Source organism: Doryrhamphus excisus, chromosome 8 (genome assembly GCF_030265055.1).
Source record: "Doryrhamphus excisus isolate RoL2022-K1 chromosome 8, RoL_Dexc_1.0, whole genome shotgun sequence".
NCBI lineage: Eukaryota > Metazoa > Chordata > Actinopteri > Syngnathiformes > Syngnathidae > Doryrhamphus > Doryrhamphus excisus.
Window position 1 is genome coordinate 16,802,927 of NC_080473.1, and position 26,230 is coordinate 16,829,156.

Here is a 26,230-nt window from a genome sequence, read left to right on the forward strand (position 1 = left end):
CATGTTAGCATTTAAGCAAATTTACTCATGTCTAAAGCTAAATACACACATGGCATGATGTAGGGAGGTTATAGGACAACATTGGCACTTTCTAAAGTTGAGGCTCTCTTGCTAGGTGCTAGCATGGTAGCCACTAGCATGTTAGCATTTAAGCTAATTTACTCACGTTTAAAGGCAAATACACACATGGCATGATGTAGGGAGGTTATAGGACAACCTTGGCAGTTTCTAACCTTGAGGGTCTCTTGCTAGGTGCTAGCATGATGACTGTTAGCATGTTAGCATTTAAGCAAATTTACTCATGTCTAAAGGTAAATACACACATGGCATGATGTAGGGAGGTTATAGGACAACATTGGCACTTTCTAAAGTTGAGGCTCTCTTGCTAGGTGCTAGCATGACGACTGTTAGCATGTTAGCATTTAAGCTAATTTACTCACGTTTAAAGGCAAATACACACATGGCATGATGTAGGGATGTTATAGGACAACCTTGACACTTTCTAAACTTGAGGCTCTCTTGCTAGGTGCTAGCATGACGACTGTTAGCATGTTAGCATTTAAGCTAATTTACTCACATTTAAAGGCAAATACACACATGGCATGATGTAGGGAGGTTATAGGGGTGTTATTTCATGTCTACAGGGCTATAATAATGCTTAGACATGTTTTTAGAAGGTCATAAACAGGTGTTCTATGCTCTAACTGCAGTACAATTATAATTATACAAGCAATTATAATAAATTCCATTAATATTCAAGTCTCTGGCAAGGCATGATCACCACTTCTGAAGCTTCAATACATCTGATCACTCTGGAATTTACGGTGCCCTGAGAAGAGCGTACTCAGAGGAATCGTGCTAAGTACCAGGAGGAGGAGTGCAGGGACAGAGGCTGAATAACCTTCTATGAGCGTATAAAAGACGGCAGCAGAGGTTTTACAGGTCGTTCACTTTGCTGAGTCCTTTGTCGTTTGGGCATCATAGGGACGGCCAAAAAGATGGCCATCCCATCTACGGGTGGAGGCCACAAGGTGGCTTTGGATTAAGAGGGATGATCCATGGACACTTGATCAACCTCATCTAGGTTGCCTGGGTGATGGTGTATGATGTTGTTGATCCAAAACACCCAATAATTCCAGGACACATCACTGATGTTGCGTCCAGTGCATCCATGAGATGGTTCTTATACGGTTAATCATACTTCACCTATCCCCAATTAACTGTGATAAACATGGGATGACTTATGCGCTAAAGTCCTTTGCTTTCACAATGTCACACTGCTTGTTAAAATGAATGAACCGCCGCTCATTGATATACTGGAATAAAATGGTTGCTAAACTGTCAGTGTGTCTTCACTTTTGTGAGATGCTGTATCGATTTACATTCATCTGATGTGACATTACTGTAGGTATACGGTACCTGTACAGTCAATGAGAGCCATTGTAAAAGCTGAGTAAATTATTTTTGGTTAATATTTGTTTGTTTTAGTGTATTTTATTATGACACTACTATGTTGTAACCATGCATCAGCACAACAGTAGGGGCTGCACAAGAAGTGTAACTGTCAGTGTGTACTGTTTGAGCATTTATAGTACATATACATACAAACTATAATAACAACAGAAGTATCCCCAGTGGTTGTCTATGTTGTTTTCTTGTAGGCGTATGATATACTGTAGTGCTATATTATGACCTGGTAATACTGTAATACTGTAAGTGAGTTTTTATGCATATTGCTGTTTCAATCCGCACACAGCGCAGCAGTGAAGACTGGGGACAAATAAGGCTTTATCGCTGGCTGTATGTATTTTTATACTTAACTTGTTCCCCCTTCAATTTGGTACTAAATTAATATTCAGAATTAAACGGTGGCCATTATGAGACGACAAAAAAGGTTAAAAATTCAACCCATTCAAATGGGAAGACGCCAACATTAAACTGGAAGATATGTAAGATGATTATGCATTTATCAGTACACATGTGACATTTAATCAAAATGTGACTATGAATAATACACATTTTTGACATGGAAGTACTATAAACTTAACCAATGAATTATGTTCAATATTCCAAGTTAATTAAGATAAAAAGGTTTACGGGAGTAGGGGCTACACGGCTTCAGATCAAACATTCGTGGTATATGACTGTAAAGTCTGGGAACCAAAGTAGTACATAATACATGACCGTCTACTGTATATCCAGGTTCTGCATATGACAGATACTTACTAACAAAGGAGGTCTCCCCCAGGTATCCTCGCCGTTTGAGCACCACTTCCAGGAACCTGACCTCCTCATCCACCACATAGTGTTCCCTCTCCAGAGAGATCCAAGCCCAATTGAGACGAAACTGCTGGTTCCGCAGTTTGTTCCCTCCTGCAAAACAAAAGGCACCTGTAAAAAAGGCCTCCGGTACACCAACCACAGAGGTTCACATTTCACATTTTAAAAATACAGTACATGGCTTCTAGCCTCAGTGGGAGGTATGAAGGGGGCCTTTATGCAGCACAGGCACTGTGTAGCATCTAATTGCTTCAGTTCTAATTAAGATAAAAGGTGTCTGTTTCCTGTCTGAACTGCTACTGTTCATCCTTTGACTTTTGAAGCAGCGTTTACATGCAGAGGGAGCAGTCCTTCAGGCTTTAGCTGCAGCCCTTAGACCAGGAGGAGTGTTGCAGCCAAGCACGCATAAGTCTGCCAAAGTTGACAGTGCACAGGCATCACAAACTAACACTTTTTAAAGTCTCTAGCTGCAGCAGACAGTCTGAATGATTACTTCCTAAAAATCATCACGCTCGGAAAGAGAGCGAGCAAAAATGAAGTCTGCCTAGTTGCCAATGCCACCAAACGTCTGGCAGCTTGGAAATAAGAACGAAAAGCACAAAAAAGGTAGGTTCCATGCTTCAGTGGCTTCACACTGTTGTGGATGTTTGTATTTGGCATGACTGGGGATCTTTAGCCCCCCTCCATCCCAACCTGGATGTTACGCTCAGTAAATCTACCACCTCCCGACTGTTTCCATTTCCTCTCCCGTCGTGCGCGGTCAGACTCTGACACGGAGTGCTTTATTAAGCGTGAAGGTGCGTGTGGTTATGAGTTTGCACATTTTGAGTGTAAACCTGCTCCTTTGACCTGCATGCTTCTTCAGGCAGACATGAAAATATAGAATATCAAATTTTAGCAACCATTTCTATTACAATATAGAAAGTAAACTTGGGGTCAATGTACTATTTGTATAGCAGTATATGTTTATCCACTGAAAATGACTCAACACACAACCATTCATCTAAATAGCTGGCAAACAAATGAGGACCAAGAAAGTTGTGTCCTGCTTACATTGAATGCTGCAGGCACTGGGAAGCTGCAGTTCAATGAGGGTAAGCTGAAATGCAACGTCTAACCATTAAACCATGACTTGAGCATCAAGTGTCTGTGTTGAAAATAATACAAAGTCATATGATGAGTGAGCTGCACATTCTGTTCTTTATTGGTGCTTCTATCGAGTGAGGGTTTCTTTCTTGTCTCTCTCAGCGCTAACACAATGAACTGACGGATAATCATTGGATGTCTTACACCGCGTCCGGACAAGACAAAAAGGGCCGAGGGGAATGCTAAAAAAACGGATTGTACCTTACCCTGTGTCACCTTTGTACAACCTCTAATGGCCTTTATCGGAAAAATAAAGGTTGTTCTCGGCCGAGAAGTAGAAAAGAGAGTGGTGTCGACACCAAGCTCTAATTGGGCTGAAAGACGACAGAGAGCAAAAAGCATCTGTCTTTCATTCATTCATTCATTCATTCATTTTCTACTGCTTTTTCCTCACGAGGGTCGCGGGGGTGCTGGAGCCTATCCCAGCTGTCTTCGGGCGAGAGGCGGGGTACACCCTGGACTGGTCGCCAGCCAATCACAGGGCACATATAGACAAACAACCATTCACACTCACATTCATACCTATGGACAATTTGGAGTCGCCAATTAACCTAGCATGTTTTTGGAACGTGGGAGGAAACCGGAGTACCCGGATAAAACCCACGCTTGCACGGGGAGAACATGCAAACTCCACACAGAGATGGCCGAGGGTGGAATCTGTCTTTCATTTATTTTCTATTCTGTGCGATCAAGATGAATGATCTCAATGGGAATGTGCCATGAACTGTTCAAACGTCTGCCATGAATAATATCTTTATCATTGTGTCCAAAAGGAGTTCGTGATGTGCCCTTTCTGTGATTAGCAATGATGCAATAGCCATGCCAAGGGCTGTGAAAGGGCTCAAACAAGACACATTGATGGAACAATGATCATATTCTATTTCAAAGATACTTTTTGTGAGTTTACCTTCCTTAGCAATTTTCCATGTCCAGCCAGCCATCAAATGACAGCTATTGTAAATAGTGCAGTCCATTGGGTGCAAATTCAGAAGCTTTCTTTCTCACTCATCGACCAATCGCTCGCACCAATTCCCATCAGCTGTCACGCATTGCACTCACAAGCTGCCACAGGTGCACAAGCAGGGACTATTTGTTTGTCTGCATTCTGAGTAAGGAATGCAAACATCTACTTCCCCCCAAGCTCCTTTTTAAAATTGCATTTAAATTCATGCCTCTCCTCAGTATGTTTTCATATTTTCTCTTATAAACACTGAATTTGCCATCATGTCTGCATACCAGTGTTGGGTGTAACCAGCCAATCACAGGGCACAACCACTCACATTCATACTTATGGACAATTTGGAGTTGCCAATTAACCTGTTTTTGGAATGGGGGAGGAAACCGGAAAACCCATGCACAAAAAGATGCCCAGGCGGGGAATCAAACCTTGGTCTTCTAGCTGTGTGGCCTGCTCACCAACCACTTCTACATATATGTATAAGTCACAAACACTGGTGGATCCACAATCTGAAAACAGGTGACTAGAGCATGATAGACCACACACACCCCAGCCCATTGCGGATTAATGCCAGCAGAGAGGAGAACATGCCACCAGTAAATGTGAGCACTGAGTTGTGAAGAAAGATGTCTCTGGTGGAGTGAGGTAATGGAAATATATCAAGTATGAAGTCACACAGTTGCAGGACATCTTGAAATATCTTGTGAAATAAAGGAAACGTTCTGAGACAATGCAGACAATGCAATGCAGAGATAAAACAAGAACTATTTTTTGTTAATTACCTACAAATGTGATCCAATACTTCTCTACAAGAAAGGAGAAATATGATCACAGGGAAGAACTAAATTTGAAACACTTGTATGCTAGAACTACGTTAAAAAGCCATAGCATTTCAGTATGTGGAATCAAACTATGGAACTCAAGAAACAATACAAGCACTTGATGTTTGCTAAATACAAGGATGAAGAGTCTTGAACCAGTCATGATGTGCTATACATATCACTATATTGACACTTACTATGGTACACATTATGTCATTGGATGCTCATATCACCTCGTTCTTCGGTACGTGACAAAAAAAAAAAAAATAAATAAATAAATAAATAAAACACTTAAACTACATATTAGGAAAGCAGGAAGTGAACAAATGTAACAGTTACTGATTGTAAAAGTACCAGATGGAGGGGTAGGATTTAATAAGCTTTGCTTCTTCCTACTCCTTTTGGATATGTGGAACTGTGATGCACTCAATTGTAATCTGATGCATGTTCAAATGAAATAAAACCATTGCCATGACCATTACCATGACCATTACCATGACCATTACCATTACCATTACCATTACCATTACCATTACCATTACCATTACCATTACCATTCATCAGATTCCTACATCGCCACAAAAACAGCTCCCAAGAACTCATGTTTACCTTCCGATACTTGTCCCAATGTATCTTTCATAAATGTCAGGAGGAAGGATTGCATTAATGATACGCCACATCTATTGTAAGTTGTGCATGAACAACAACACTGTCGGCTTTGGGGATTCTTTTTGAGTTGATCTAGTTATTTCTATTCTGCAATGCGGTGATTATCATGAATAACCGGCTGGAGGAAGTGAAGCACTCATTATATGCGATTCCTATGTTGCGTTCCATGTGCACATGCACCTTTGGCTTTGTGTACTCTTTGTGTACTATTATATACGTATATATTCTTATATATGGTTGGTGGTTCTGGTTTTCAGAGGACCACTTTACTCCTCCAGATTTTTAAGCAGGGTTTGGTTGAAGTAAGTCCACTTGAAAAGGGGCCCCATATCGAAAACTGTTAATCTTTCACCAGCACTAGGGCCGTATTTGCATTTCTAGCATGAGCACTGTCGGGTTCACTGCAGCGAACCTGCATGACCTCACCTCCATGGCTCATGCATGGCACATTTTCTTATATCATGCTGTACTTTATGATGAAGTATTTATAGACCGGTAGGAGTTCTTCAAAACCTGCACTAATAGTAGCTTGTATGGCTGAGAGATTCTTAATAATATGCTTAGCAAAAAGGAGTACTGTATAATGAGTATATAAAAGTAGAATATCACTCAGTAGAGCACTTCCACCAAGGCTGAACTGTGAACAAAAGTTTGTTTGTTAGCAGACTACTTCCTGGTTCAGGAACAGATACATCTTCACCTTTATCCAGATCCTCACCAAAATGTGCCACATTCTTTCTTGGCCCATATGTCACCCCTCCACAAAGTTTCCTGGTAACTGCCTTTGTATTTTGAACGTAATCCTACTATTTACTACGTGGAAATGATTGGCATGTTACTCATGCACCTTAACCTTAATCTGCCTTGTTTAAACCTGAGGACAAAAGTGCCGAGTGTGAACTCCGTGCACTAACAGAGTGGGCGTATGACGAGTGACAGAATCCTTTTGAGGGCGGCCAAAGAATGTGGGGTCCTAGTCTGTGCCAGCTTGGTGCCCCTGTCTCCTCCCAGCATGCACTTTGCAGACAGACCCTATTTGGTCACCATCGTGCATCCCCAGCGGACCTTTCCTCTGTTCATTCAGCCGAGCAGACAGTCCGGCGGGCCTGGCGCTGCACTGATTAGGATGGATAAATTGGGACTAGGCTGTGGATCCTATTGAACAGACACAATACATCTATAAATATGTAATGGTCATATGCTGCAAATGGGCTTTGCATGCTAAAAGTTTCTATGACAGGTGATAAATAGTTGACCAGTTCATTAACATAGACTGTATTGGAGTAGAATGTTTGCACTGATTTCAAGGTTCGGTTGTACAAATGATTGTAAGGCATGCATGCTTATTATCTGACCTTCCATGCCAAACAGTACTGCTATTGTTGTGTAACTTGCTCACTGAGTAAAAGTGTGCAAACTCCTTGAGTAACTTAAATGTATTGTTCATAAAATGATCTCTTGTCAGGCTGTTTCTAAAAAGCAGCTGGGGTGTGTGTGACTGTTCCGTATCATCTTACACAAGGATAGTGGCCAAAAATACAAAGCTTTTCCAGTTGTACTCCAGTTCATCAATGTTGTTCCTCTGATGTCATTTCACAGGGCACATACAGACAAACAACCATTCACACTCACATTCATACCTATGGACAATTTGCAGTCGCCAATTAACCTAGCATGTTTTTGGAATGTGGGAGGAAACAGAGTACCCGGAGAAAACCCAAGCATGCACGGGGAGAACATGCAAACTCCACACAGAGATGGCTGAGGGGAGAATCAAACCCAAGTTGTAGCCTGCAATGCTGACCACTTGGCCCCTGAATAATATAATCACAATGTATTTGAATGTGTCTTCTGAATGCCTTATATTTGCATTTTAGTTCATTTTGCCATTTTTATACTTGAAAATGGTTAATCTAGGCAAAAAATATGTAACATTTTCTTAAATATCCATATTTTACTTCATAATGGGTTGTATTCAAACATGAAACAGCAACGAAACCCATGATAAGGTGAAGCTTAAGGTAAGGCTTGTTTAACGTTTTTCAACAAATAGAAACATTCATTCATCCATTTTCTATACCGCTTATCCTCACAAGGGTTGCAGGGGGTGCTGGAGCCTCTCCCAGCTGACTTCCATTCACATTCATACCTATGGACAAGTCGCCAATTAACCAAGCATGTTTTTGGAATGTGGGGGGAAACCGGAGAAACCGGAGAAAACTCACGAGCCGTGCGTTTTTGTTGCGGCGAGTCTGCCATCTTGCGTAGCACAACCTTGTTCGTTTGCGACTTTCAACGTTTTTACTGATGGTTTCTGAAATTCTGGAATAAGGCATTAAAATGCCCTACTGTGCGGCTGTAAACTACCTATATATGCCTATACACTGCTGCCAAGTTGTGCTACACAAGATGGCGGCGTGTGCACTGAAGCACTGCGCAACGGCGACACCGCACTCTGTGTGTTTTGTCCGGGTGTGAGCTTTCTACATCTTTCTATAAACCCATGCATGCACAGAGAGAACATGGAAACTCCACAGAGACATGGCTAGGGTGGAATTGAACTCGGGTTTCCTAGCTGTGAGGCCTGCGCGCTAACCACTCAACTGCCGTGCAGCAGCCAAATAAATGTCAAATATAAAATAAGTAAACACTACAGCCTTTGTTTCAACTTGCTTTTACCTCATAGGGTTTATTATTTGGTTGTTTCTTGTGTGCATCTATAATGTAACATCCACATTATCAAGAAAGTTCTTATTCCTTCTTATAAGATTAACTGCTGTATATTTAGATTCCAAGTGGAGTACAATCTGTACTAACTGCTGGTAATCCATCCATATGTTATATTTTGACATGGTGTTTTGATTCTATAAATTTCCAGCCCAGTGTGTTCATACTTTTCAGCAGTCCAATTAAGGTGGAGTGGATAAGATAATCCAGTCAAAAGAGAGCTATGTGGTCTAATTGCCTTGTATCAGCAATAATGAGCAAGGAGTTGGTGGGTGCTTTCTTTCAAGATTTACAACTGTGATGATTTCACAGAGAGAGACCCTAAAACCCCTTTTCTTCTATTCAAATATGTGCTGTTAATTATAACACCTAGTATAAACAGCTGCTTTGGCCTGTGCAAGCCCTGCGGTCACTCCGGAGGTGCCTGAAAAGAAGGCCAAAGGCGTCTCAGAAGCAAAGTGCAGGGTCAGAGAGCCGTGCAAGGCTTAAAACGAGCAAGGCTTTGCTCTCAGCAGGGAGAGTTCTTTGAGATTAACATCTGAAGCGCTTCTATAAAGGTCCTTTCGCCCTCTATTCATCAAGAGGATGAGAGAAGGATCATAAACACACAAGCAACAAGGTTTGTACTTATTGGATTTTCATTAGTGTTTGACACTAATAACTTTGGCCATTATAAGGCACTATTTTTCCGGTATGAAATTTGCCTTCACTTATTAAATACTTGGGGTACAGGAAGGAATGAGGTATCAAAATAAAGTTAATCACTGACTTGGTTTTACATATTTTAAAATTTAGCAACATTCCAAATTTATGCACGCTGCAAAACCTCAGTGTATTCAAAAGACCCATCTCATATTTGGTCGCAAATGCTGATACTATGTGGGAGTGCATAAAGCTAAGATTTGATAAACTTATTGAGCGCTAATGTGCATATCTGTGAGATGCAACTCTCTAAAAAACAACTCCAGGCTCGTACTGGTGGATGGTGAGTTTGTGTTTTTTATTGTTTCTAATTCGATGTTGTTCCTGTCATAGTTACAGAGTACATAATAAATTAGACAAATTACAAATATACAAGTTTTGTCTCTTCTGGCTAGCATACTGCTAATGCTATTTACATCCATTCTCGTGTTCAGTTAAAGCAGTGTTTCCAATACTATTTTTGCAGCATCCCCTAGTATAAGTATAAAATGTATACATATATGCCACTAATAAATTATAATATGGGATGATTGATGAACAGATGGAATCAGAGTCATGGTGTAGCCTTTAGTCTGGCCATCAGGATAGCTCTAGAGGCTAGCAGGCTAGAGAAGGCGTTTCTCCAAGACCAACTACATAATCCACACTGCTTGCCGGTTTTAATTCCAGTAAAGATTTATGATAATATAATAACTTTTGTTCACATCGTTGCAAATTTGGTGTACATTTCACCTGTTATCGCGCATATAAAATTATCATCAAGTTATGGTGATTCAAATGTGTTTATGATGGACAAAACTACCTGTTTTCGGAGAAAAAATAGTGTATATACATTGAATACTAGGGGTGCTCAATCGGCCGCATATCGGTAACGCTGATTTCACCCATGGATTATTGGGATCGGTATCGGCAACATTAAATCCTAATAGACACACACACACATATATATATATATATATATATATATAGAGAGAGAGAGAGAGAGAGAGAGAGAGAAAGAGGAATATATATAAGTTTGACTAAACTTATATATTGTATTTGCATATATATATGCAAATATTGTTGTATTTGCAGGGCCATGAATGATGAGGCTGCATGGTGATCGAGTGGTTACCACACAGGCCACACAGCTAGGAGACCTTCGTTCGATTTGCCCCTTGGGCATCTCTGTGTGACGTTTGCATGTTCTCCCTGTGCATGTATGGGTTTGGCTGGTGACCAATCCAGGGTGTACCCCACCTATCGCCCAAAGACAGCTGAGATAGGCTCCAGAACCCCGGCAACAAGCGGTAGAAAATGAATGAATGCTGCATTGAGAATATGCAGGGATCCAATGTAGTGTGGTACATAAGAGATGTATTTAAAATAGTTGAACAATATTGAGGGCGGCACGGCGGTCTAGTGGTTAGCGCGCAGACCTCACAATTAGGAGACCAGGGTTCAACTCCACCCTCGGCCATCTCTGTGTGGAGTTTGCATGTTCTCCCCGTGCATGCGTGGGTTTTCTCCGGGTACTCCGGGTTCCTCCCACATTCCAAAAACATGCTAGGTTAATTGGCCACTCCAAATTGTCCATAGGTATGAATGTGAGTGTGAATGATTGTTTGTCTATATGTGCCCTGTGATTGGCTGGTGACCAGTCCAGGTACCCCGCCTCTCGCCCGAAGACAGCTGGGATAGGCTCCAGCACCCCCGCGACCCTCGTGAGGAAAAGCGGTAGAAAATGAATGAATGAATGAATGAACAATATTGGATAATAAATATTGAAAAAAAACAATATTGGACCTTGAATAAACAAAAAAGCACTATTAAGACAGTCTAAGGATTATTTGATAAATTTATCAAATTTTTCAATTAAATAGCTACTGTGTTTAACTCCTGAACAATGGTCTAGTTGACTTTTTAAGTTTAAGCCTTTGACCGAGTTGAAAGGTCTTGAGGAAATTCCCAAGGCTCTCATTTCAAATGGGCCTCCTTTATGTGTATCCCAAGAGACTTAAGAGTCAAAGGAAGTACTGTACAGGGTGATTGTAAGGAAAGGTCAACTTGTCCTAGCAGTATACTCCTTCCCACTGCTAAAAAAAAAAAAGGCTTAGTTTGTCTTCTGCCACCCAAAGACACAAAAACTTATTTGTCTATATGTTGAGTGATTGAGGAAACACGAGACACTGCGTAAAAACGTCACTTGTACATTTTCTATTGGAGTTGTGCTCTGTGGAATCACCTTGGAATTGTTGGCTTGATCCTACTCATGCTGCCTGGGAGCAATTGTTTTGACAGAATAATTCCAAACACCTCAAGGATGAGCACGAAGCACAATAACAGTCTGTTGTGTGCTGTTGTTGATTTACAGCACAAACTGTTCCTCCTACCCTAATGATCGATACATTATTAGAGACAGATGGATGAGACTGAATAAGTTATTCAAAAGGCATCTCTGGTGAAAGATGTAAAAGCTCACTCATCCTAATTTAGGAATCTTAAAATCAAATTGTCTGCATTACTTTCACATTTTAATCATTGATGTTGGCCCTGCATCTCGATTGCAGAAAATCTTGTTTGGCAGAATGATGAGCAAGAAATTAATTTCCTGTAAATACATCACCATCACTTAGCTGACGTTATGATTTTCTTTTTCTGGCTGAGTGTTTGAAGTTAAGTTGGAAATTTGGCCCTTGGCCTTCTGTCCGAAATATCATATCCTTTCAAAGCAAAAGGGATCTACTGAGATTGAAAAATAATTGTGTCATTTTTTTCAAATACAGACCAAAAACCTCAGCATATTGTGTGGCTCCAAGATATACTAAGATATGTAGAAAAACCGGCTTTCTTACAAAGTGATGGGCAGATACCAGGTTCATCTAGCACGGGGGTGGGTAAGAGTTGCTAGCATGTCCATGAGGAAAGCTTTTCCTTCATGACGTCATGAAAAGCAGCAACTGCAAAATAGGAGACTGCAAAAAAGGTGTGGCCTTGGCAGAATGCACCCTATAAAGTGTTCTACAGGATTACATGGAAAGTTGTATAGGCCTACTTTTGTATACATAATGTTATATGTTTCCTTATTAGTGACATAAATCAATAGTTAATCGTTGTGATGGGGTTTATATTGGATAGGCTTATGGCTATGCAATACAGTCGTCTCTCAATTATCACGGTCAATTGGTTCTATAACAGACTGCGATAAGTAGGAGTAAATATTAATAAATGAAATATTGGGTTAAAACATAGAAAACCTGTTTTTTAACTTCCCAAATGCAGTTTTTACCTTTATTAGAGTCCTGTAGACATGAAATAACATCCCTAACGTCACCTTCACACTCCTATTATTCATTGTTTACACATTGTGCAAGTGTAAAGTGCATGAGAGACGACTGCATTACTGTAAAGTTACAATTCACGTAGATGTGATGACAGAAGTGACCATTCTCTCATTGTCATGTTTAATTAGATTCAAAATGGAATTGCAATGATGTAAGTCAGGAGATCAGGAAGACCTGGGTTCGATTCTCAGCTTGGGCATCAGCTTGTGTGGAGTTGCATGTTTTCCCCGTGCGCGCGTGGCTTTTTTCCGGATACTCCGGTTTCCTCCCACATTCCAAAAACATGCTAGGTTAATTGGCCACTCCAAATTGTCCATAGGTATGAATGTGAGTATGAATGGTTGTTTGTCTATATGTGCCCTGTGATTGGCTGGCCACCAGTCCAGGGTATACCCTGCCCAAAGACAGCTGGGATAGGCTCCAGCACACCTGTGACCCCAGTGAGGATAAGCGACACAGAAAATGGATGGACAGATGGATATGCAATGACATACATGCAAGAACCAAGAAGAAGAAATATACCAATTATTCTGCCATCTGCGATGGAGCTCCACCAAGTAAGCATTCATTCATTCATTCATTTTCTACCGCTTTTTCCTCACGAGGGTCGCGGGGGTTGCTGGAGCCTATCCTAGCTGTCTTCGGGCGAGAGGCGGGGTACACCCTGGACTGGTCGCCAGCCAATCACAGGGCACATATAGACAAACAACCATTCACACTCGCATTCATACCTATGGACAATTTGGAGTGGCCAATTAACCTAGCATGTTTTTGGAATGTGGGAGGAAACCGGAGTACCCGGAGAAAACCCACGCATGCACGGGGAGAACATGCAAACTCCACACAGAGATGGCCGAGGGCGGGGACCGAACCCTGGTCTCCTAGCTGTGAGGTCTGCGCACTAACCACCAGACCGCCGTGCCGCCCACCAAGTAAGCATGCTGTTTAAACCACAGTGGTCACTGAAGTTATATTTTGATAAGCCTGCCCATCACCATCCTGTTAAAGTCAGACAGGTCGGGTCAAAATGAGCAGTATGGTCGTACTTTGCCCACCCCTCTTTAAGTAGAAGAGAAGATAAACAGAAAACAAGTTACTTCCTGATTGACCTGACAAGTTCACTGAGACAAAAAAGGGGAGCAGCAATGCTCCAGGAATGGATGAAGCGCCACTCTGTAATGCTCCAAAGCGTGTGTTTGAATATAGTAACACAGACACAGTGAAATAGCAAGAAGGCACAAGGAGGGAGGACTGGGAAAAAGTGAGAAAAACAAAGCAACATAAGGAAGTCGCTTGGAATGGCTTGAACAAGAAGCGGGGGGGAACTGCTTTTCCTTGACCCCCCGAATGTGGCGTATTTGCTCTCTTGTCAGAGCGAATAATGGCAGACTGTTTGCTGAAAGCGCCCATGTGAAGCTGTTGAATTTAAAACCGCACCGCAGGCCCGCAGCCGCCTGAGCTCCATACTAATAAGAGCTGCCTGCTCTCCATCCAGTCTTGCTTTTTTAATTTGTAACGTTTCAGCTACTTTTCTCTGCTATGAGCCTGAGCGTGTGACAATTCTGGCGAAAAGGTATTTTCAAAAAAGAAGTGTTAAACGACTCCCGCTTCTTTGTTGCCCAGCGCTGAAAGGAGGCCTTCGATTGGAACACAAAGCTGCATGGTAAAGATAAGCATGCTGGCTTGCATATATTAAAATGACAAGGAGGAAATGTCTCAGCAGGATTAAGGGGTGTCTTTGTCTCCCTGTTGTAATATTTGACTGAAGATTAGTCTGTGCTGCAGGTTCACAAATATCTGATGATTAGACGAGAGGTGCTACAGGAAAAAAAAGAACCTCTCTGCATCTTTGTGGGGACATATGCATTTTAAGTTTAATCAAAGACCCGGTGGCCATACGTGCTTATACATTTGAATTTCTATGCAGGATTACGCCATGGGAGAGTTGAGCATTATGGTTGGTGCTGAGTTGGGAAATGTGGGCTTTTATATGCAGAAGAATAAAGCAAAGGTTGTGTGTTGCTGTAATCTCGGCTGCTTTTTAAGGCAACAAACAACAGAGCGATGAAAACAGTGATGAAAACAGAGCACCACATGAGTTTACAGATAACAACATGCATTCGGCTGGATTTCTATGAATTTCTTTCAAGTCTAAATACATTTTGAATTATACACGCTATGTAGGGCAGGGCTATTCTAGTAAATTTATCTGGGGGCCACATTTTCAGACACAGACCTGTACTTCACCATTATTCTTATTTTGAATAATGTCAATGCAAGGTGCAGTCATACATTAAAACTTCAGACTCAGTCATGAATTAAAACACAAGCAATATATTCACACTCATCAAAGATCCTCTATTTGACAGGAATGCTCTGCTGTTCAAAAAGATCCTCTGTGGCGACTCCGTAATCAAGAAAAAGCCAAAAGAAACAAACAAACTACAAAAAATTACATCAGACTAGCCTATGGGCCGTCAGTCTATGGGACAGCAAACATAATATTTGGTTACATTGTTCTGTACAACCACAATTATCACCATATTGTTAAATTAATATCTCTCTTGTTTCCACAAGTAAAGAAAGCATGAGCAGCCTGTTAACCTTTTGTGGGGACTTTCATTTAAAAATATTGCTGGTTCAAAGGGCAAAGTGATAAGTGTCAATAAATAACAAGCCAATTAGAGAGCAGCACCACAAATGAAGTGAAAAATAAAACATGATTTACACACAAATATCACTTTTAAATTGCTCGCTAAGATAGTTACAGACACGACAATGAGCAAATTGTGCTAAAAAGCACAAAAACACTAAACATCACATTGGGACGCTAGGGACCACTTGAGGAAAGAAGAAAGAAAGCAGCAGGATTGGATTTTGCAAGAACAAAAGCTTGCCATGGATGCAGGCTAAATGTGGGAGGCGTGCAGAAGTTATTGAAGCATTATTGTCTGCAGATTTATCTGTGAAATTGTACTTCTCACACACATGCATGTACATGCATGCACGCTCACACACACACGCACACTCTCCCTTGGTGGAGGTCGCTGCAAGTAAATGCAGCAAGTCCCCCTGAAGGGAAACTTAATGTTTGGTGAGTGGAAGTGAGCCCCCTGCTGCGACAGAACCTTCTAGCCCACAGCTCATTGGCCACTGATAAGCTCGTTAGTATTCCATAGCAATTATGTGCTAATTAAAACAGCTCCAGGTGCACTACTCTGAGACTTAAGGAGGCTTTGTTCATACAAAGCTGAACACTTTTTTTCCCCCAATTGCATCCAAGGTAGCTAATATTTAACTCCTCACTCCCAAAAGCTGGATAAGCCTGGGCATGGTCGACTTCATTTCATGCTCCAAGACATTCTTCATGGGGGGAAGGGGAACAAGATGAACTCTGGACTCGTATGCTAAGGAACATCCTTAGTACGGTAGTATAACAGGTTTCATTGTTGGAGTGCAACTTCTTGTTTACATTTTTTTTACAGGACTGAATTTCATTGATTTTGTTGAGGCGGCATGGCGGTCTAGTGGTTAGCGCACAGACCTCACAGCTAGGAGACCATGGTTCAATTCCACTCTCTGCCATCTCTGTGTGGAGTTTGCATGTTATCCCCGTGCATGTGTGGGTTTTCTCCGGGTACTCCGGTTTCCTCCCACATTCCAAAAACATGCTAGGTTAATTGGCGACTCCAAATTGTCCATAGGTATGAATGTGAGTGTGAATGGTTGTTGTCTATATGTGCCCTGGGATTGGGTGGCGACCAGTCCAGGGTGTACCCCGCCTCTCGCCCGAAGACAGCTGGGATGGGCTCCAGCACCCCCGCGACCCTTGTGAGGAAAAAGCGGTGGAAAATGAATGAATGGATTTTGTTGGTTCTAACAAATCCCAAATTGTGGAACAAGAAAATATGAATTTTCAGATTGAAGGTCGGATTGGAACTGTATGTTTACATTAACTGCTTTACGCACACTATAAACCGTAGAGCCTCAATGTTTTGTCACACGTCTGTGGTTGGTATGGTAGCAGCTACAACTAAGAATATTATGATTGGCAGGAATTTACATTGTGGACTTGTGTGGTTCTCAGTAGAACTTCAGAGTGGGTGAGACTAAACAAAAATTATTGCAAATAGGCCAGCCATCCATCCATCCATTTTCTATGCCGCTTAATCTTACTAGGGTCACGGAGGTATGCTGGAGCCTATCCCAGCTGAATTGCAAACAAGCATTACAGTGAAATAGACTGTTTATGTCTGTCCATTTTCTTTAAAAGCCAAAATCTTTTTAAAAGCCAAATTTCTGTCAGGTATTCACATTATCATGATCTCTTGATGGCAAAGGCCAAATGCTTTCTGTCCTTAACATGGTAAGATTGTTGAGCTGCATAAGCAAGGCCTCTAAGCAAGGTTGGATGCAGACATTTTAAACTTCTTAAAAGATCCTGAGGGTTATGGAATAAAAAAGGCGATTGTTAGACACAAAAAACATGTCCTGAGCCGAATGATCCGATTACCTGTCCATCCAGACATGGAACGAACCCTGGGCCAACTGAAGGTGGTTACTGCTGCTGAGTGCAGTCCAATAACCATCAGACAGTATCGTCGGAAAATGGTCTTAAGAACAAAAAAAGGCTTCAGAGAAGGCTCCAGAGAAATAACCTCACTCTTTTGGACCATCCCCTCATCTAAATCCAATTGAGAACATTTTGGGATGGCTGGCAAGGGAAGTTTACAAACATGCACATGAGTTACAGAGAATGGATGACCTCTGTGAAGCCTTTTTGCTGGAGCAACATTGCCATTAGCCTACTGGAAACACTGGCATAACCAAAACAATTTTTGAGATGATTAACAAGAATGGTGAACATTTTATTTCTATTTTAGTAGGGTTGCAGGTTTTATCAGCTGTTTTCAGTTTAATGTTGGTTTGCAAGAAATTGCTAACTCCCACAAAAATTTGTCTCACTCCCATTTCTGTCTTTTGCATTTTGAAGCTCTACTAAGAGCCTCTATGAGATCCAAAAGTGCAAAATGTAAATTCTTGCAATTTTTTATGTGCATATGAATAAAAAAATATCAGAAAAAATAGAAATCCATAAAAACTATTAAAAATACATTATAATGTTTTAAATATTCTTATTAATACTTAAAAGGGCGCTATTGTGATCTTTTTCAGCCCTGTGTATTGAGTTGTGGACTTTTTAGATCTTCCAGAATCTGCACCTATTCCAGCTGTATTTCCTTGGATTTCCAAAATGATCTGTTTTAATTTATTGCACCCATGGCCCACCTGTGGACACGCCTACTCCGCTGTGATCGGTCACACTCCCAAGACAAAACAATGCAGCATAGCGGGGAGGAGGGCAGGCCTACAGCTTGTACCTCGGCATGCCCATATAAGCATGTCTGTCTCACTGTGAGAAAAAAACTCTGAAACCGAGTGTTCAGAGCCTTTCAGGGCTGACTTCCAAATGCGCAAACCTCGTTATCTGAAACACTGGCATTTATAATGAGAAATTTGACGCTAAAGCCCTCACAATTACATAACTGACTTGTATATGAAGCCACAGTGATATTATTATTGTTGCAGCTAACATGAAAAACTAGTTTCATCTGGCGGACAACACCTCGCTAAGCGCTGGTCTCAGCATCATTCACAGATAGACGAGTGGATACCTAGCTCTAAATTTAGCTACAAATACTCAAGAAGACGCTTGTTTGCTGTCTGCATTTTTTACCTGAGGACTGGAACACACGTTTTGTGCTGGAAGACACAGCCATCCCAATGAGAGCGGACATCGTAAGTGTTGTCGCCGTACTATGTTGCTGTTGTTGATGAGACTAGCACAAGTATGTGTATCAATGCACACTAGGAAATTGGACATAGGGTGTTATGGATATAGGGTATTATAGGGTATTATGACTTTCTGTTGTCTTGGTAGGAAAAAAATAAATTCTGTATCTGGATCCAATGTGCAGATACTATTTTGGAACATTTGTGGCATTAAAACAAAGTGTTAGTGGCTCCTCATTATTGAGTACACACACAGGTACATGAAGCAGGTTAAAACAAAACGTGTGGAAACAGACAACTTTATTGTGACGTGCTGCCATCTGCTTTGTAAAAAGCAACCAGAAGCTTGTTATTTATTTACAGGGTGCCAAAATAACACAAAATATGACTCCCCTTTCACTTGTGCACTACTTGTCATCTGATGAGAGATCTTTCATGGATAGAGCAGCTTTTTCCCCCCACATCATAACATTTCTGTTCCATGCTTCAAATATCCAAGCACTTCCAGGCTTTGACGCATGGAGAAATGGGACACTTTCTTCTTACAGGTAATGAAAGTCATGCAGGCGGGTCATCAAACAGACGAGGATGAGGACCCCTGTAGGCCTACGTTGCCCTGTAATGGGCATATTTAGGGATCCTCCATCAGCATATTCACAGCATCTCCACAGGTGACAGGAAGCAGCTCCACGGCACCAAAACCACAATCAACAATCTATCTTTCATCTCCTCTGACTGCCTTCACCTCCCACGTCTATGCTAGACTTCTCGTTCACTGCCTGTAAGGCTCTGCTGATTAAGGAGGAGGAGTTCTGCAGACAGAAACTCGAAAGGGTTTCATCAACATCTTTGATAAGATAAGAGTGCCCCTCGTTAAGACACGCTTGCTCTTGCCGTGTTGGAGCCTGTGTGAAGTCTTCTCGTCACACTTTGCATACACTCCCCTTCCCTTCCCTGCTGCTTGTTGGGAAAGCCACATTTCTCAAGCTAGACACTAATTAAAGCTCGCAGGAGAAGTTTGAATATGTCCAGACTAAGAGGTGACATATGTATGAATTCCTGTATCTGCACCTTTATCCGGCCCCTCGGCAAAATGAAATGGTTTCTACCTTTATCTATATATTGAGTTTTCCTTGTGTAATTGTGCATTTGTGCGTTTGAGCGATGGGTCTAAGGCCACCTGCATGTGAACTTTATGCTGCATAGACCAAAGACCTGTGTTAACACCTGTGTTAGCAGTGTTAACACCAAAAAGATCTGGAAATTACAACTACTCATTCACTCTTTAATTTTCTATACAGCTTGTCCTCACAAGGGCCATGGGCAGGCTGGAGCCTATCCCAGCTGTCTTCGGGTAAGAGGCAGGGTACACTGTGGACTGGTCGCCAGCCAATCACAGGGCACATATAGACAAACAACCATTCACACTCACATTGATACCTATGGACAATTTGGAGTCGCCAATTAACCTAGCATGTTTTTGGAATGTGGGAGGAGACCGGAGTACCCGGAGAAAACCCACGCATGCACGGGGAGAACATGCAAGCTCCACACAGAGATGGGCAAGAGTGGAATAAAATGACAAATATGTAAAAGAAAATGTATTAGAAGTGCTGTATCTCTGCTCTGCATGCTCCTTCTGTGATTATGATAACGATGCTCTTTAAAGGTATATTTTAGACACTATTTAAGAAATCGGCAAGTACAGTAATCCATCATGAAATGACATAAAACAAAACTATACAAACCGGAAGGCAGCATTTTTGTTACGTTGCATAATATGACACAAAAACTGCCCATCGTGTCCTTACTTATGCATGTATTATTTACTGCACAGTTTTGATGCAATGAGAAAATTACCAGGGTGAATGCTAAGTGAACCACACCAAAATGCCAACATTTTTGACTTTTTAGTTCGGACCAGTGTATTGAACCACAAGTATTCCCTACCTGAGGGATTATTCTAATGATTTCAGTTTGCCTGAACATGTTATCCATTGCACCCCGTTGTCATGGAGGAAAAAAAACAAAAGAACTACAGCCTGCGCTGTCCTAGAAGCAAATGACACAACCCCCTCGCCAGAGCTTTTCTTCCAAAAAGGGAGGAATTTGCTCCAAAGTCAGCGCTTGAGGAACTTCAGTTCTGCTCCGGCGATATCCTAAGGCGGGTATCATCATACAAGGAACAAGTCAGGGCCTGGAGGACTCTGTAATGCTTTCTTAACCTCGGCAGACTGACTTTGGAAGTTTGAGACAGAGGCCAACCAACATTGAGTAGGATTTCCCCTGCTACTGCTGGTGAAAAACAGGTCACATTGGTTCATAGAGCCTTGTGATGCTGGGATCATGGAAGTACAATGCAACTTACACAATATGATAACAACCAGCACTAAAATAATTGACCAGCATCGGTCCAAGAAAAACAAAAAGAGGAAATAATCTGTTCCAGGTTCAAAACATCCATCAATTTTCTGTGCTGCTTATCCTCACTAGGATCGTGGGGGTTTGCTGGAGTCTATCCCAGGTGACTTCAAACGAAAGGCCGAGTACACCCTGGACTGGTCGCCAGCCAATCACAGGGCACATATAGACAATTAACCAAGCATGTTTTTGGAATGTGGGAGGAAACCCAACATGCAAACTCAACAAAGAGATGCCCAAGCGGATAATCAAATCCAGGTCTTTACGATCTCCTGACTGTGGCCTACATGCTAACCACTCGGCCACTCAGTCACCAGTATTTGTTTCCTTATACCCCATGGTCAAACAAGTGTGACTATGGCATCTATTACAAGCGCAGAGTTACAGTGTAAAAAGTGGATAAAAAATAACAATAGTGCTTCTTGGGCCCAGGTGCAGACAAACAGCTTGTTAGCATTAAAGCACACAAAATGGCGTGTTCCTCGTAGGGTTTACCACATGTGTCATGTGCTGCACATCTCAGACTTATTTAAAATACAAAAGATTGTACCCTTAAGTATGAATGTGAGTGTGAATGGTTGTTTGTCTATCTGTGCCCTGTGATTGGCTGGCCACCAGTCCAAGGTGTACCCCACTTCTCGCCCGAAGACAGCTGGAATAGGCTCCAGCATATCCACGACCCTCGTGAGGATAAGCGGTAGAAAATAGACGGATGGATGTATTGAGGAACAATAATTTGACTCACAGCTGCCTCTTGAGGAATATACTGGTATTACATGACAGAACAACCCTGCCTCATTAGCTTCTTCAGAGAAGCTCAACTTTACATCAACCTTGTAAGCGCAAAGACTGTTTGATCATAAGTATTGCTAAGTCTAACTCAAATTTAGCAACAAAGGACACAACAGCATCAGGAGACACTGGAATTTTAGTGTTAAAAAAAACTAACAAGCTTGAATCCTCCTTGTAGTCCTCTTTTTTTCATCTCTGAAGCGAAGCAGCTGTTACCCAGGAATGGCTCTCTAATCATCTCCCAGATGTTTTATAAGAAAACCAAGCTAAGGTTCGCCCAACCATGTAATTTTCACAATGTTACAGCATTTTCCCATGCTCATAATTCACATCATTGTTCCCAAGGACACAAGAATGTAAACACCCCAAGATAAAATGGGGAGACAATTTAATTAATAAGAACACACAAAGAAACAGCAGCGTCACATCAGGGATACACATTGTAGTAGTGGTATAATACCACACACAGAGTCTATACAGTCTCACGTATGCATGTAAAATCCTGCCCACCCCTCACTCTGTTGTGCTCTGGCATGCTAAAGCAAGACAGATAATCCCCTCTAACCTGGGGTTAGACAGGAGGGGGGCTGGATTTAAGTGCGCCACAAGGTGTCACAAGCAATTACACAGTGATAAAATTGTATGGTGAGCTTTACTGCAGGCTCAAATGTTCCTGAGGAGAAAAGATTTAGCAACAGTATCAAATTATTATTTATTTGACTATTTGTTTGACTTTCCACTTGACTTAGAATGAATAACGTAATATTAGCAATTTAATAATAAGAATACTTGTTCAAATACTAAATGTTCAAATATTTAAAATAGATTATTTTCAAAATATATTTTTTTATTTACATTTGACACGGGATGCATTATTATATTAACTAGTTAATATTACCTTTCGATTAATTTTTTAATGAAATTTGTATTTAATATGACCAAAAAGGCTGCTATTTTATTAGATTATATATATATATGATTGTATTTTATTTCATCTTATATTACATTACAAACACAAGAGTGTCAACACATTATTTTTATGTTCACATGACTCACCATTTTAGGTAGCAATAATGATTTAATCCAAACAAATAAATATTGCCTTTTAGTTTATTATTTCAATAGTTGTCAAAAACAATATTATAAAAATATTTTTTTTAAATGCTGCTGTTTTGCTCTCATTTGTGTTAATAGTTTTTTAATCAAGATGGTAAAAATATTAGAAACTGCTCTCTCTCAAAACTCCCAAAACTGATCTGGAAATGGACTATGTAAAAGTGTTATTATTATTATTAATAATAACAATAAACACTGCAGCATTATTTTTGATACAGCTTGTATTGCCAATGATCGTGTACCTAATGAGTGGCTTTTGAGTATATTTTGCTATAATATAAAGCCAGAAACATCTTTACATACTTATGGTGTGTCTGTCAATAGTTCCATCCCCGATGCTGACTGATGAGCCCAGAGCAAATGAGGATTCGCCTCCACAAACACTTCACAGAGATGGCCCAGTCGTGTATGTATGTTCAGGTAAGCCCTGCCCTGAAAAGCTTCCATCCAGTGACTCCTGCCAAGTCAGCCAACATGCACACAAACACAAAAGCAGCCAGAAACCACAAGGCTAGAACCTCTAATCGCTATTAAACTTTAAGCTTTCATCACCTCTACATCCAGCTGTGATACTTGTACAAAAACAGGCACACGCACAGGACAGCATTGCCAAACACAACCCTGAGAAATTAATGAGAATGTGCAGATCACAGTGGCCTCAGGTGGGAAAATAAACCTGGGCAGTGGAAGTCATTAATGCGTGTGTAATGCCTGTCCTGGGTACTCAAATATTTGACAGGCGTGACAAATACCAGCAGATGTGTGGAAAAAAGGGGGCATGGTGGCAAGGCCAAAAAACACAAATTAATGTATGGCATGAAAAATAATCCTCAGCCCTGCTCTTAAAACATCCCTTTGGGTTTGAATTACATTTGCTCAAATATTCCTGTGAAAGGGTCAGCATGGCGGTCTACTGGTTAACATGTTGAGAGCTGTTGTGTGGACCTTGCATGTTCTCCTCGTGCGTGCGTGGGTTTTCTATGGTACTCCAGCTTGCTCCCACATTCCAAAAAGCATTTCAGGCAAATTGGAGATTCTAAAATGGATGTTTGTGTGTGCCTTGATAACGGCTGGAGACCAGTCCACAGTGTACCCGCCTATCCCTCTAGATAAATGGATGGATTTGTGTGTCATTTTTTGGGAGCATTTTACAAACGTATTTTAGTATGAAATAACTAGAGAATATCTGCCAAGAGGAAAGTTCTGGGTTCAAATCTCAGCATTGTATAAACTCTACAGAACCATGTGTCAGTTGATGTCAGTTGATGCAGTCACATGACTGCATTTATTTATGTATGCTATTTTCTTTTCTATTCTATTTTGATTCCTATGTCTATTCTATTTACTATTTTTATGCAAAAGGGTGAATGTATCAAAATATGCACCTATACAGTGTCTGGTGTGCTATTATTTTTCTGACAAATCTGACACTGTAACTTTTGAAGAAGCACTAGCAAATTTCCACCTTTAGGGGACTGACAAACACTGACAAACAAATTGGACAACATTTTTGCATGGGCATGGGCGTGACTTTGCAACTGATTATCCATAAGTCAATGACCATTTGTCTAATGATTGCAGTGGATTCCTACACATTCCATACGGCCGAGTAACGTTGGAAAGGCGTCGGGCTTCAGCAAGTTTGTCGGCTTGTCTAGCTACATAGTGGCCCATGTTCACAAAACAGTCCGTTGTGAAATGCTGTTGTCAGATTAAAATATTCTATAGATCTATTTTCTGTACTGCTTATCCTCACGAGAGTTACGTTTTAGCCTTTTAGCAATGGAAGAATGACCTCCCACCTATTTTAAGTGTTGTTGGACAATTGACCCTCAAAACATTCATTTATTCATTCATTTTCTACCGCTTATCCTCACAAGGGTCACGAGTGTGCTGGAGCCTATCCCAGCTGTCTTCGGGAAAGAGGCGCGGGGCACACCCTGGACTGGTGGCCAGCCAATCACAGGGCATATATAGACAAACAACCATTCACACTCACATTCATACCAATGGACAATTTGGAGTCGTCAATTAACCTAATCAATTAACCACTCATTGTGGACTTCAGGAAGAATGCTGCCATTCATCCACCAATCTACATCAACGGTGAGACAGTGGAGAGTGTGGCCAGCTTCAAATTCTTGGGGATCCATATCACACAGGACCTCTCCTGGACTACCAACTGCTCCAGCCTGGTCAAGAAGGCTCACCAGCGCCTCTTCTTCTTGAGGACCCTGAAGAAGAACCACTTCTCTTCAGACATCCTGGTGAACCTCTACAGATGCACAATTGAGAGCATCCTAACCAGTTGCATCGCAGCCTGGTTTGGGAACTGCTCTGTCGCGGACCGGAAGGCATTGCAAAGAGTCGTGAAATCTGCCCAACGCATTGCCGGAGCCCCACTTCCTGCCATTGGGGACATCTACAGGAAGCGTTGTCTCAGGAGGGCATCACAAATTGCTAAGGGCTCATACCACCCAGCGCACAAACTGTTTGCCCTCCTACCCTCAGGGAGGCGCTATAGGAGCTCACGTACAAGAACCACCAGGTTCAAGAACAGCTTTTTCCCAACAGCTGTCTCCTTGTTGAACTCTGCCCCCCATTGCCCACCCCTTCCACTACTTACATCCCCCCGCTGAACTAGCCCCCCCATCACTTCATTGCACTACTTCATTGCACTCTTGTTGCATTCATAGATCATACTGTTTATAATTTATATAATCTGCAATAGCCATACTCTAGTCACTTATATCCCTGTATATATCCACACTGTAGCATAGTCACTTCATTGCAATACTGTACATATTACTGTTATTATATATTGTCACAACCATACTGTGCATACTGTTTATAATCTGTATAATCTGCAATAGCCATATTATAGTCATTTATATCCCTGTACATATCCTCACTGTATTATAGTTATAGCCTGTTATAGTTTGTACATATAGCTGTCCATTTACAGCTCTATTCTGTTTCTACATTTACTGACGACTAAGGTACTTATAAAATTGCACTTCTGGTTGGATGCTAAGTGCATTTTGTTGCCGTGTACCAGTGACATGAACAATAACAATAAAGTTGAATCTAATCTAATCTAATCTAACCTAGCATGTTTTTGGAAACCGGAGTACCCAGGGAGAACCCACCCACAAACAAAATCCAAACTCCCTACAGAGATGATCGAGCGGGGAATCGAACCCAGGTTTCCTAGCTGTGTGGCCCCTAACCACTCACCTGGAATTTTATGTAATCTAATAATTACAATAGTAACTTGTATTGCAAATGTTGAACTGAAATTGCATAACGTCAATGTCAAACAAGCAGGAGAGTTTGGGGTGGAGGTGGCAAGCTGTGTGATATTTTGAATAGCGTATCAATTACTTGTAGTTTTTCGCCATTTACTGTTGGTCCCAGAAAGTAACCCCTGCTAAAAGAGGGGATCTACTGTATACAACTTTGAGCATATGCATATTACATGT

General features: G+C 41.3%; 2 protein-coding genes across 2 annotated transcripts in view; one reads left to right on the forward strand and one right to left on the reverse strand.

Annotated features, from left to right (window-relative positions):
* LOC131134922 (short transient receptor potential channel 4-like) overlaps positions 1–26,230 on the forward strand; it is a 100,095-nt gene that overhangs the window by 43,637 nt on the left and 30,228 nt on the right. The window contains exon 3 of the mRNA XM_058080627.1: positions 23,073–23,168. Within this exon, the coding sequence (XP_057936610.1) occupies positions 23,073–23,168 (96 nt within the window). The remainder of the gene's footprint in view (positions 1–23,072; positions 23,169–26,230) is intronic.
* Positions 1–26,230, reverse strand: part of frem2b (FRAS1 related extracellular matrix 2b) — a 69,952-nt gene that overhangs the window by 33,925 nt on the left and 9,797 nt on the right. The window contains exon 3 of the mRNA XM_058080626.1: positions 2,227–2,373. Coding sequence (XP_057936609.1) covers positions 2,227–2,373 — 147 coding nt within the window. The remainder of the gene's footprint in view (positions 1–2,226; positions 2,374–26,230) is intronic.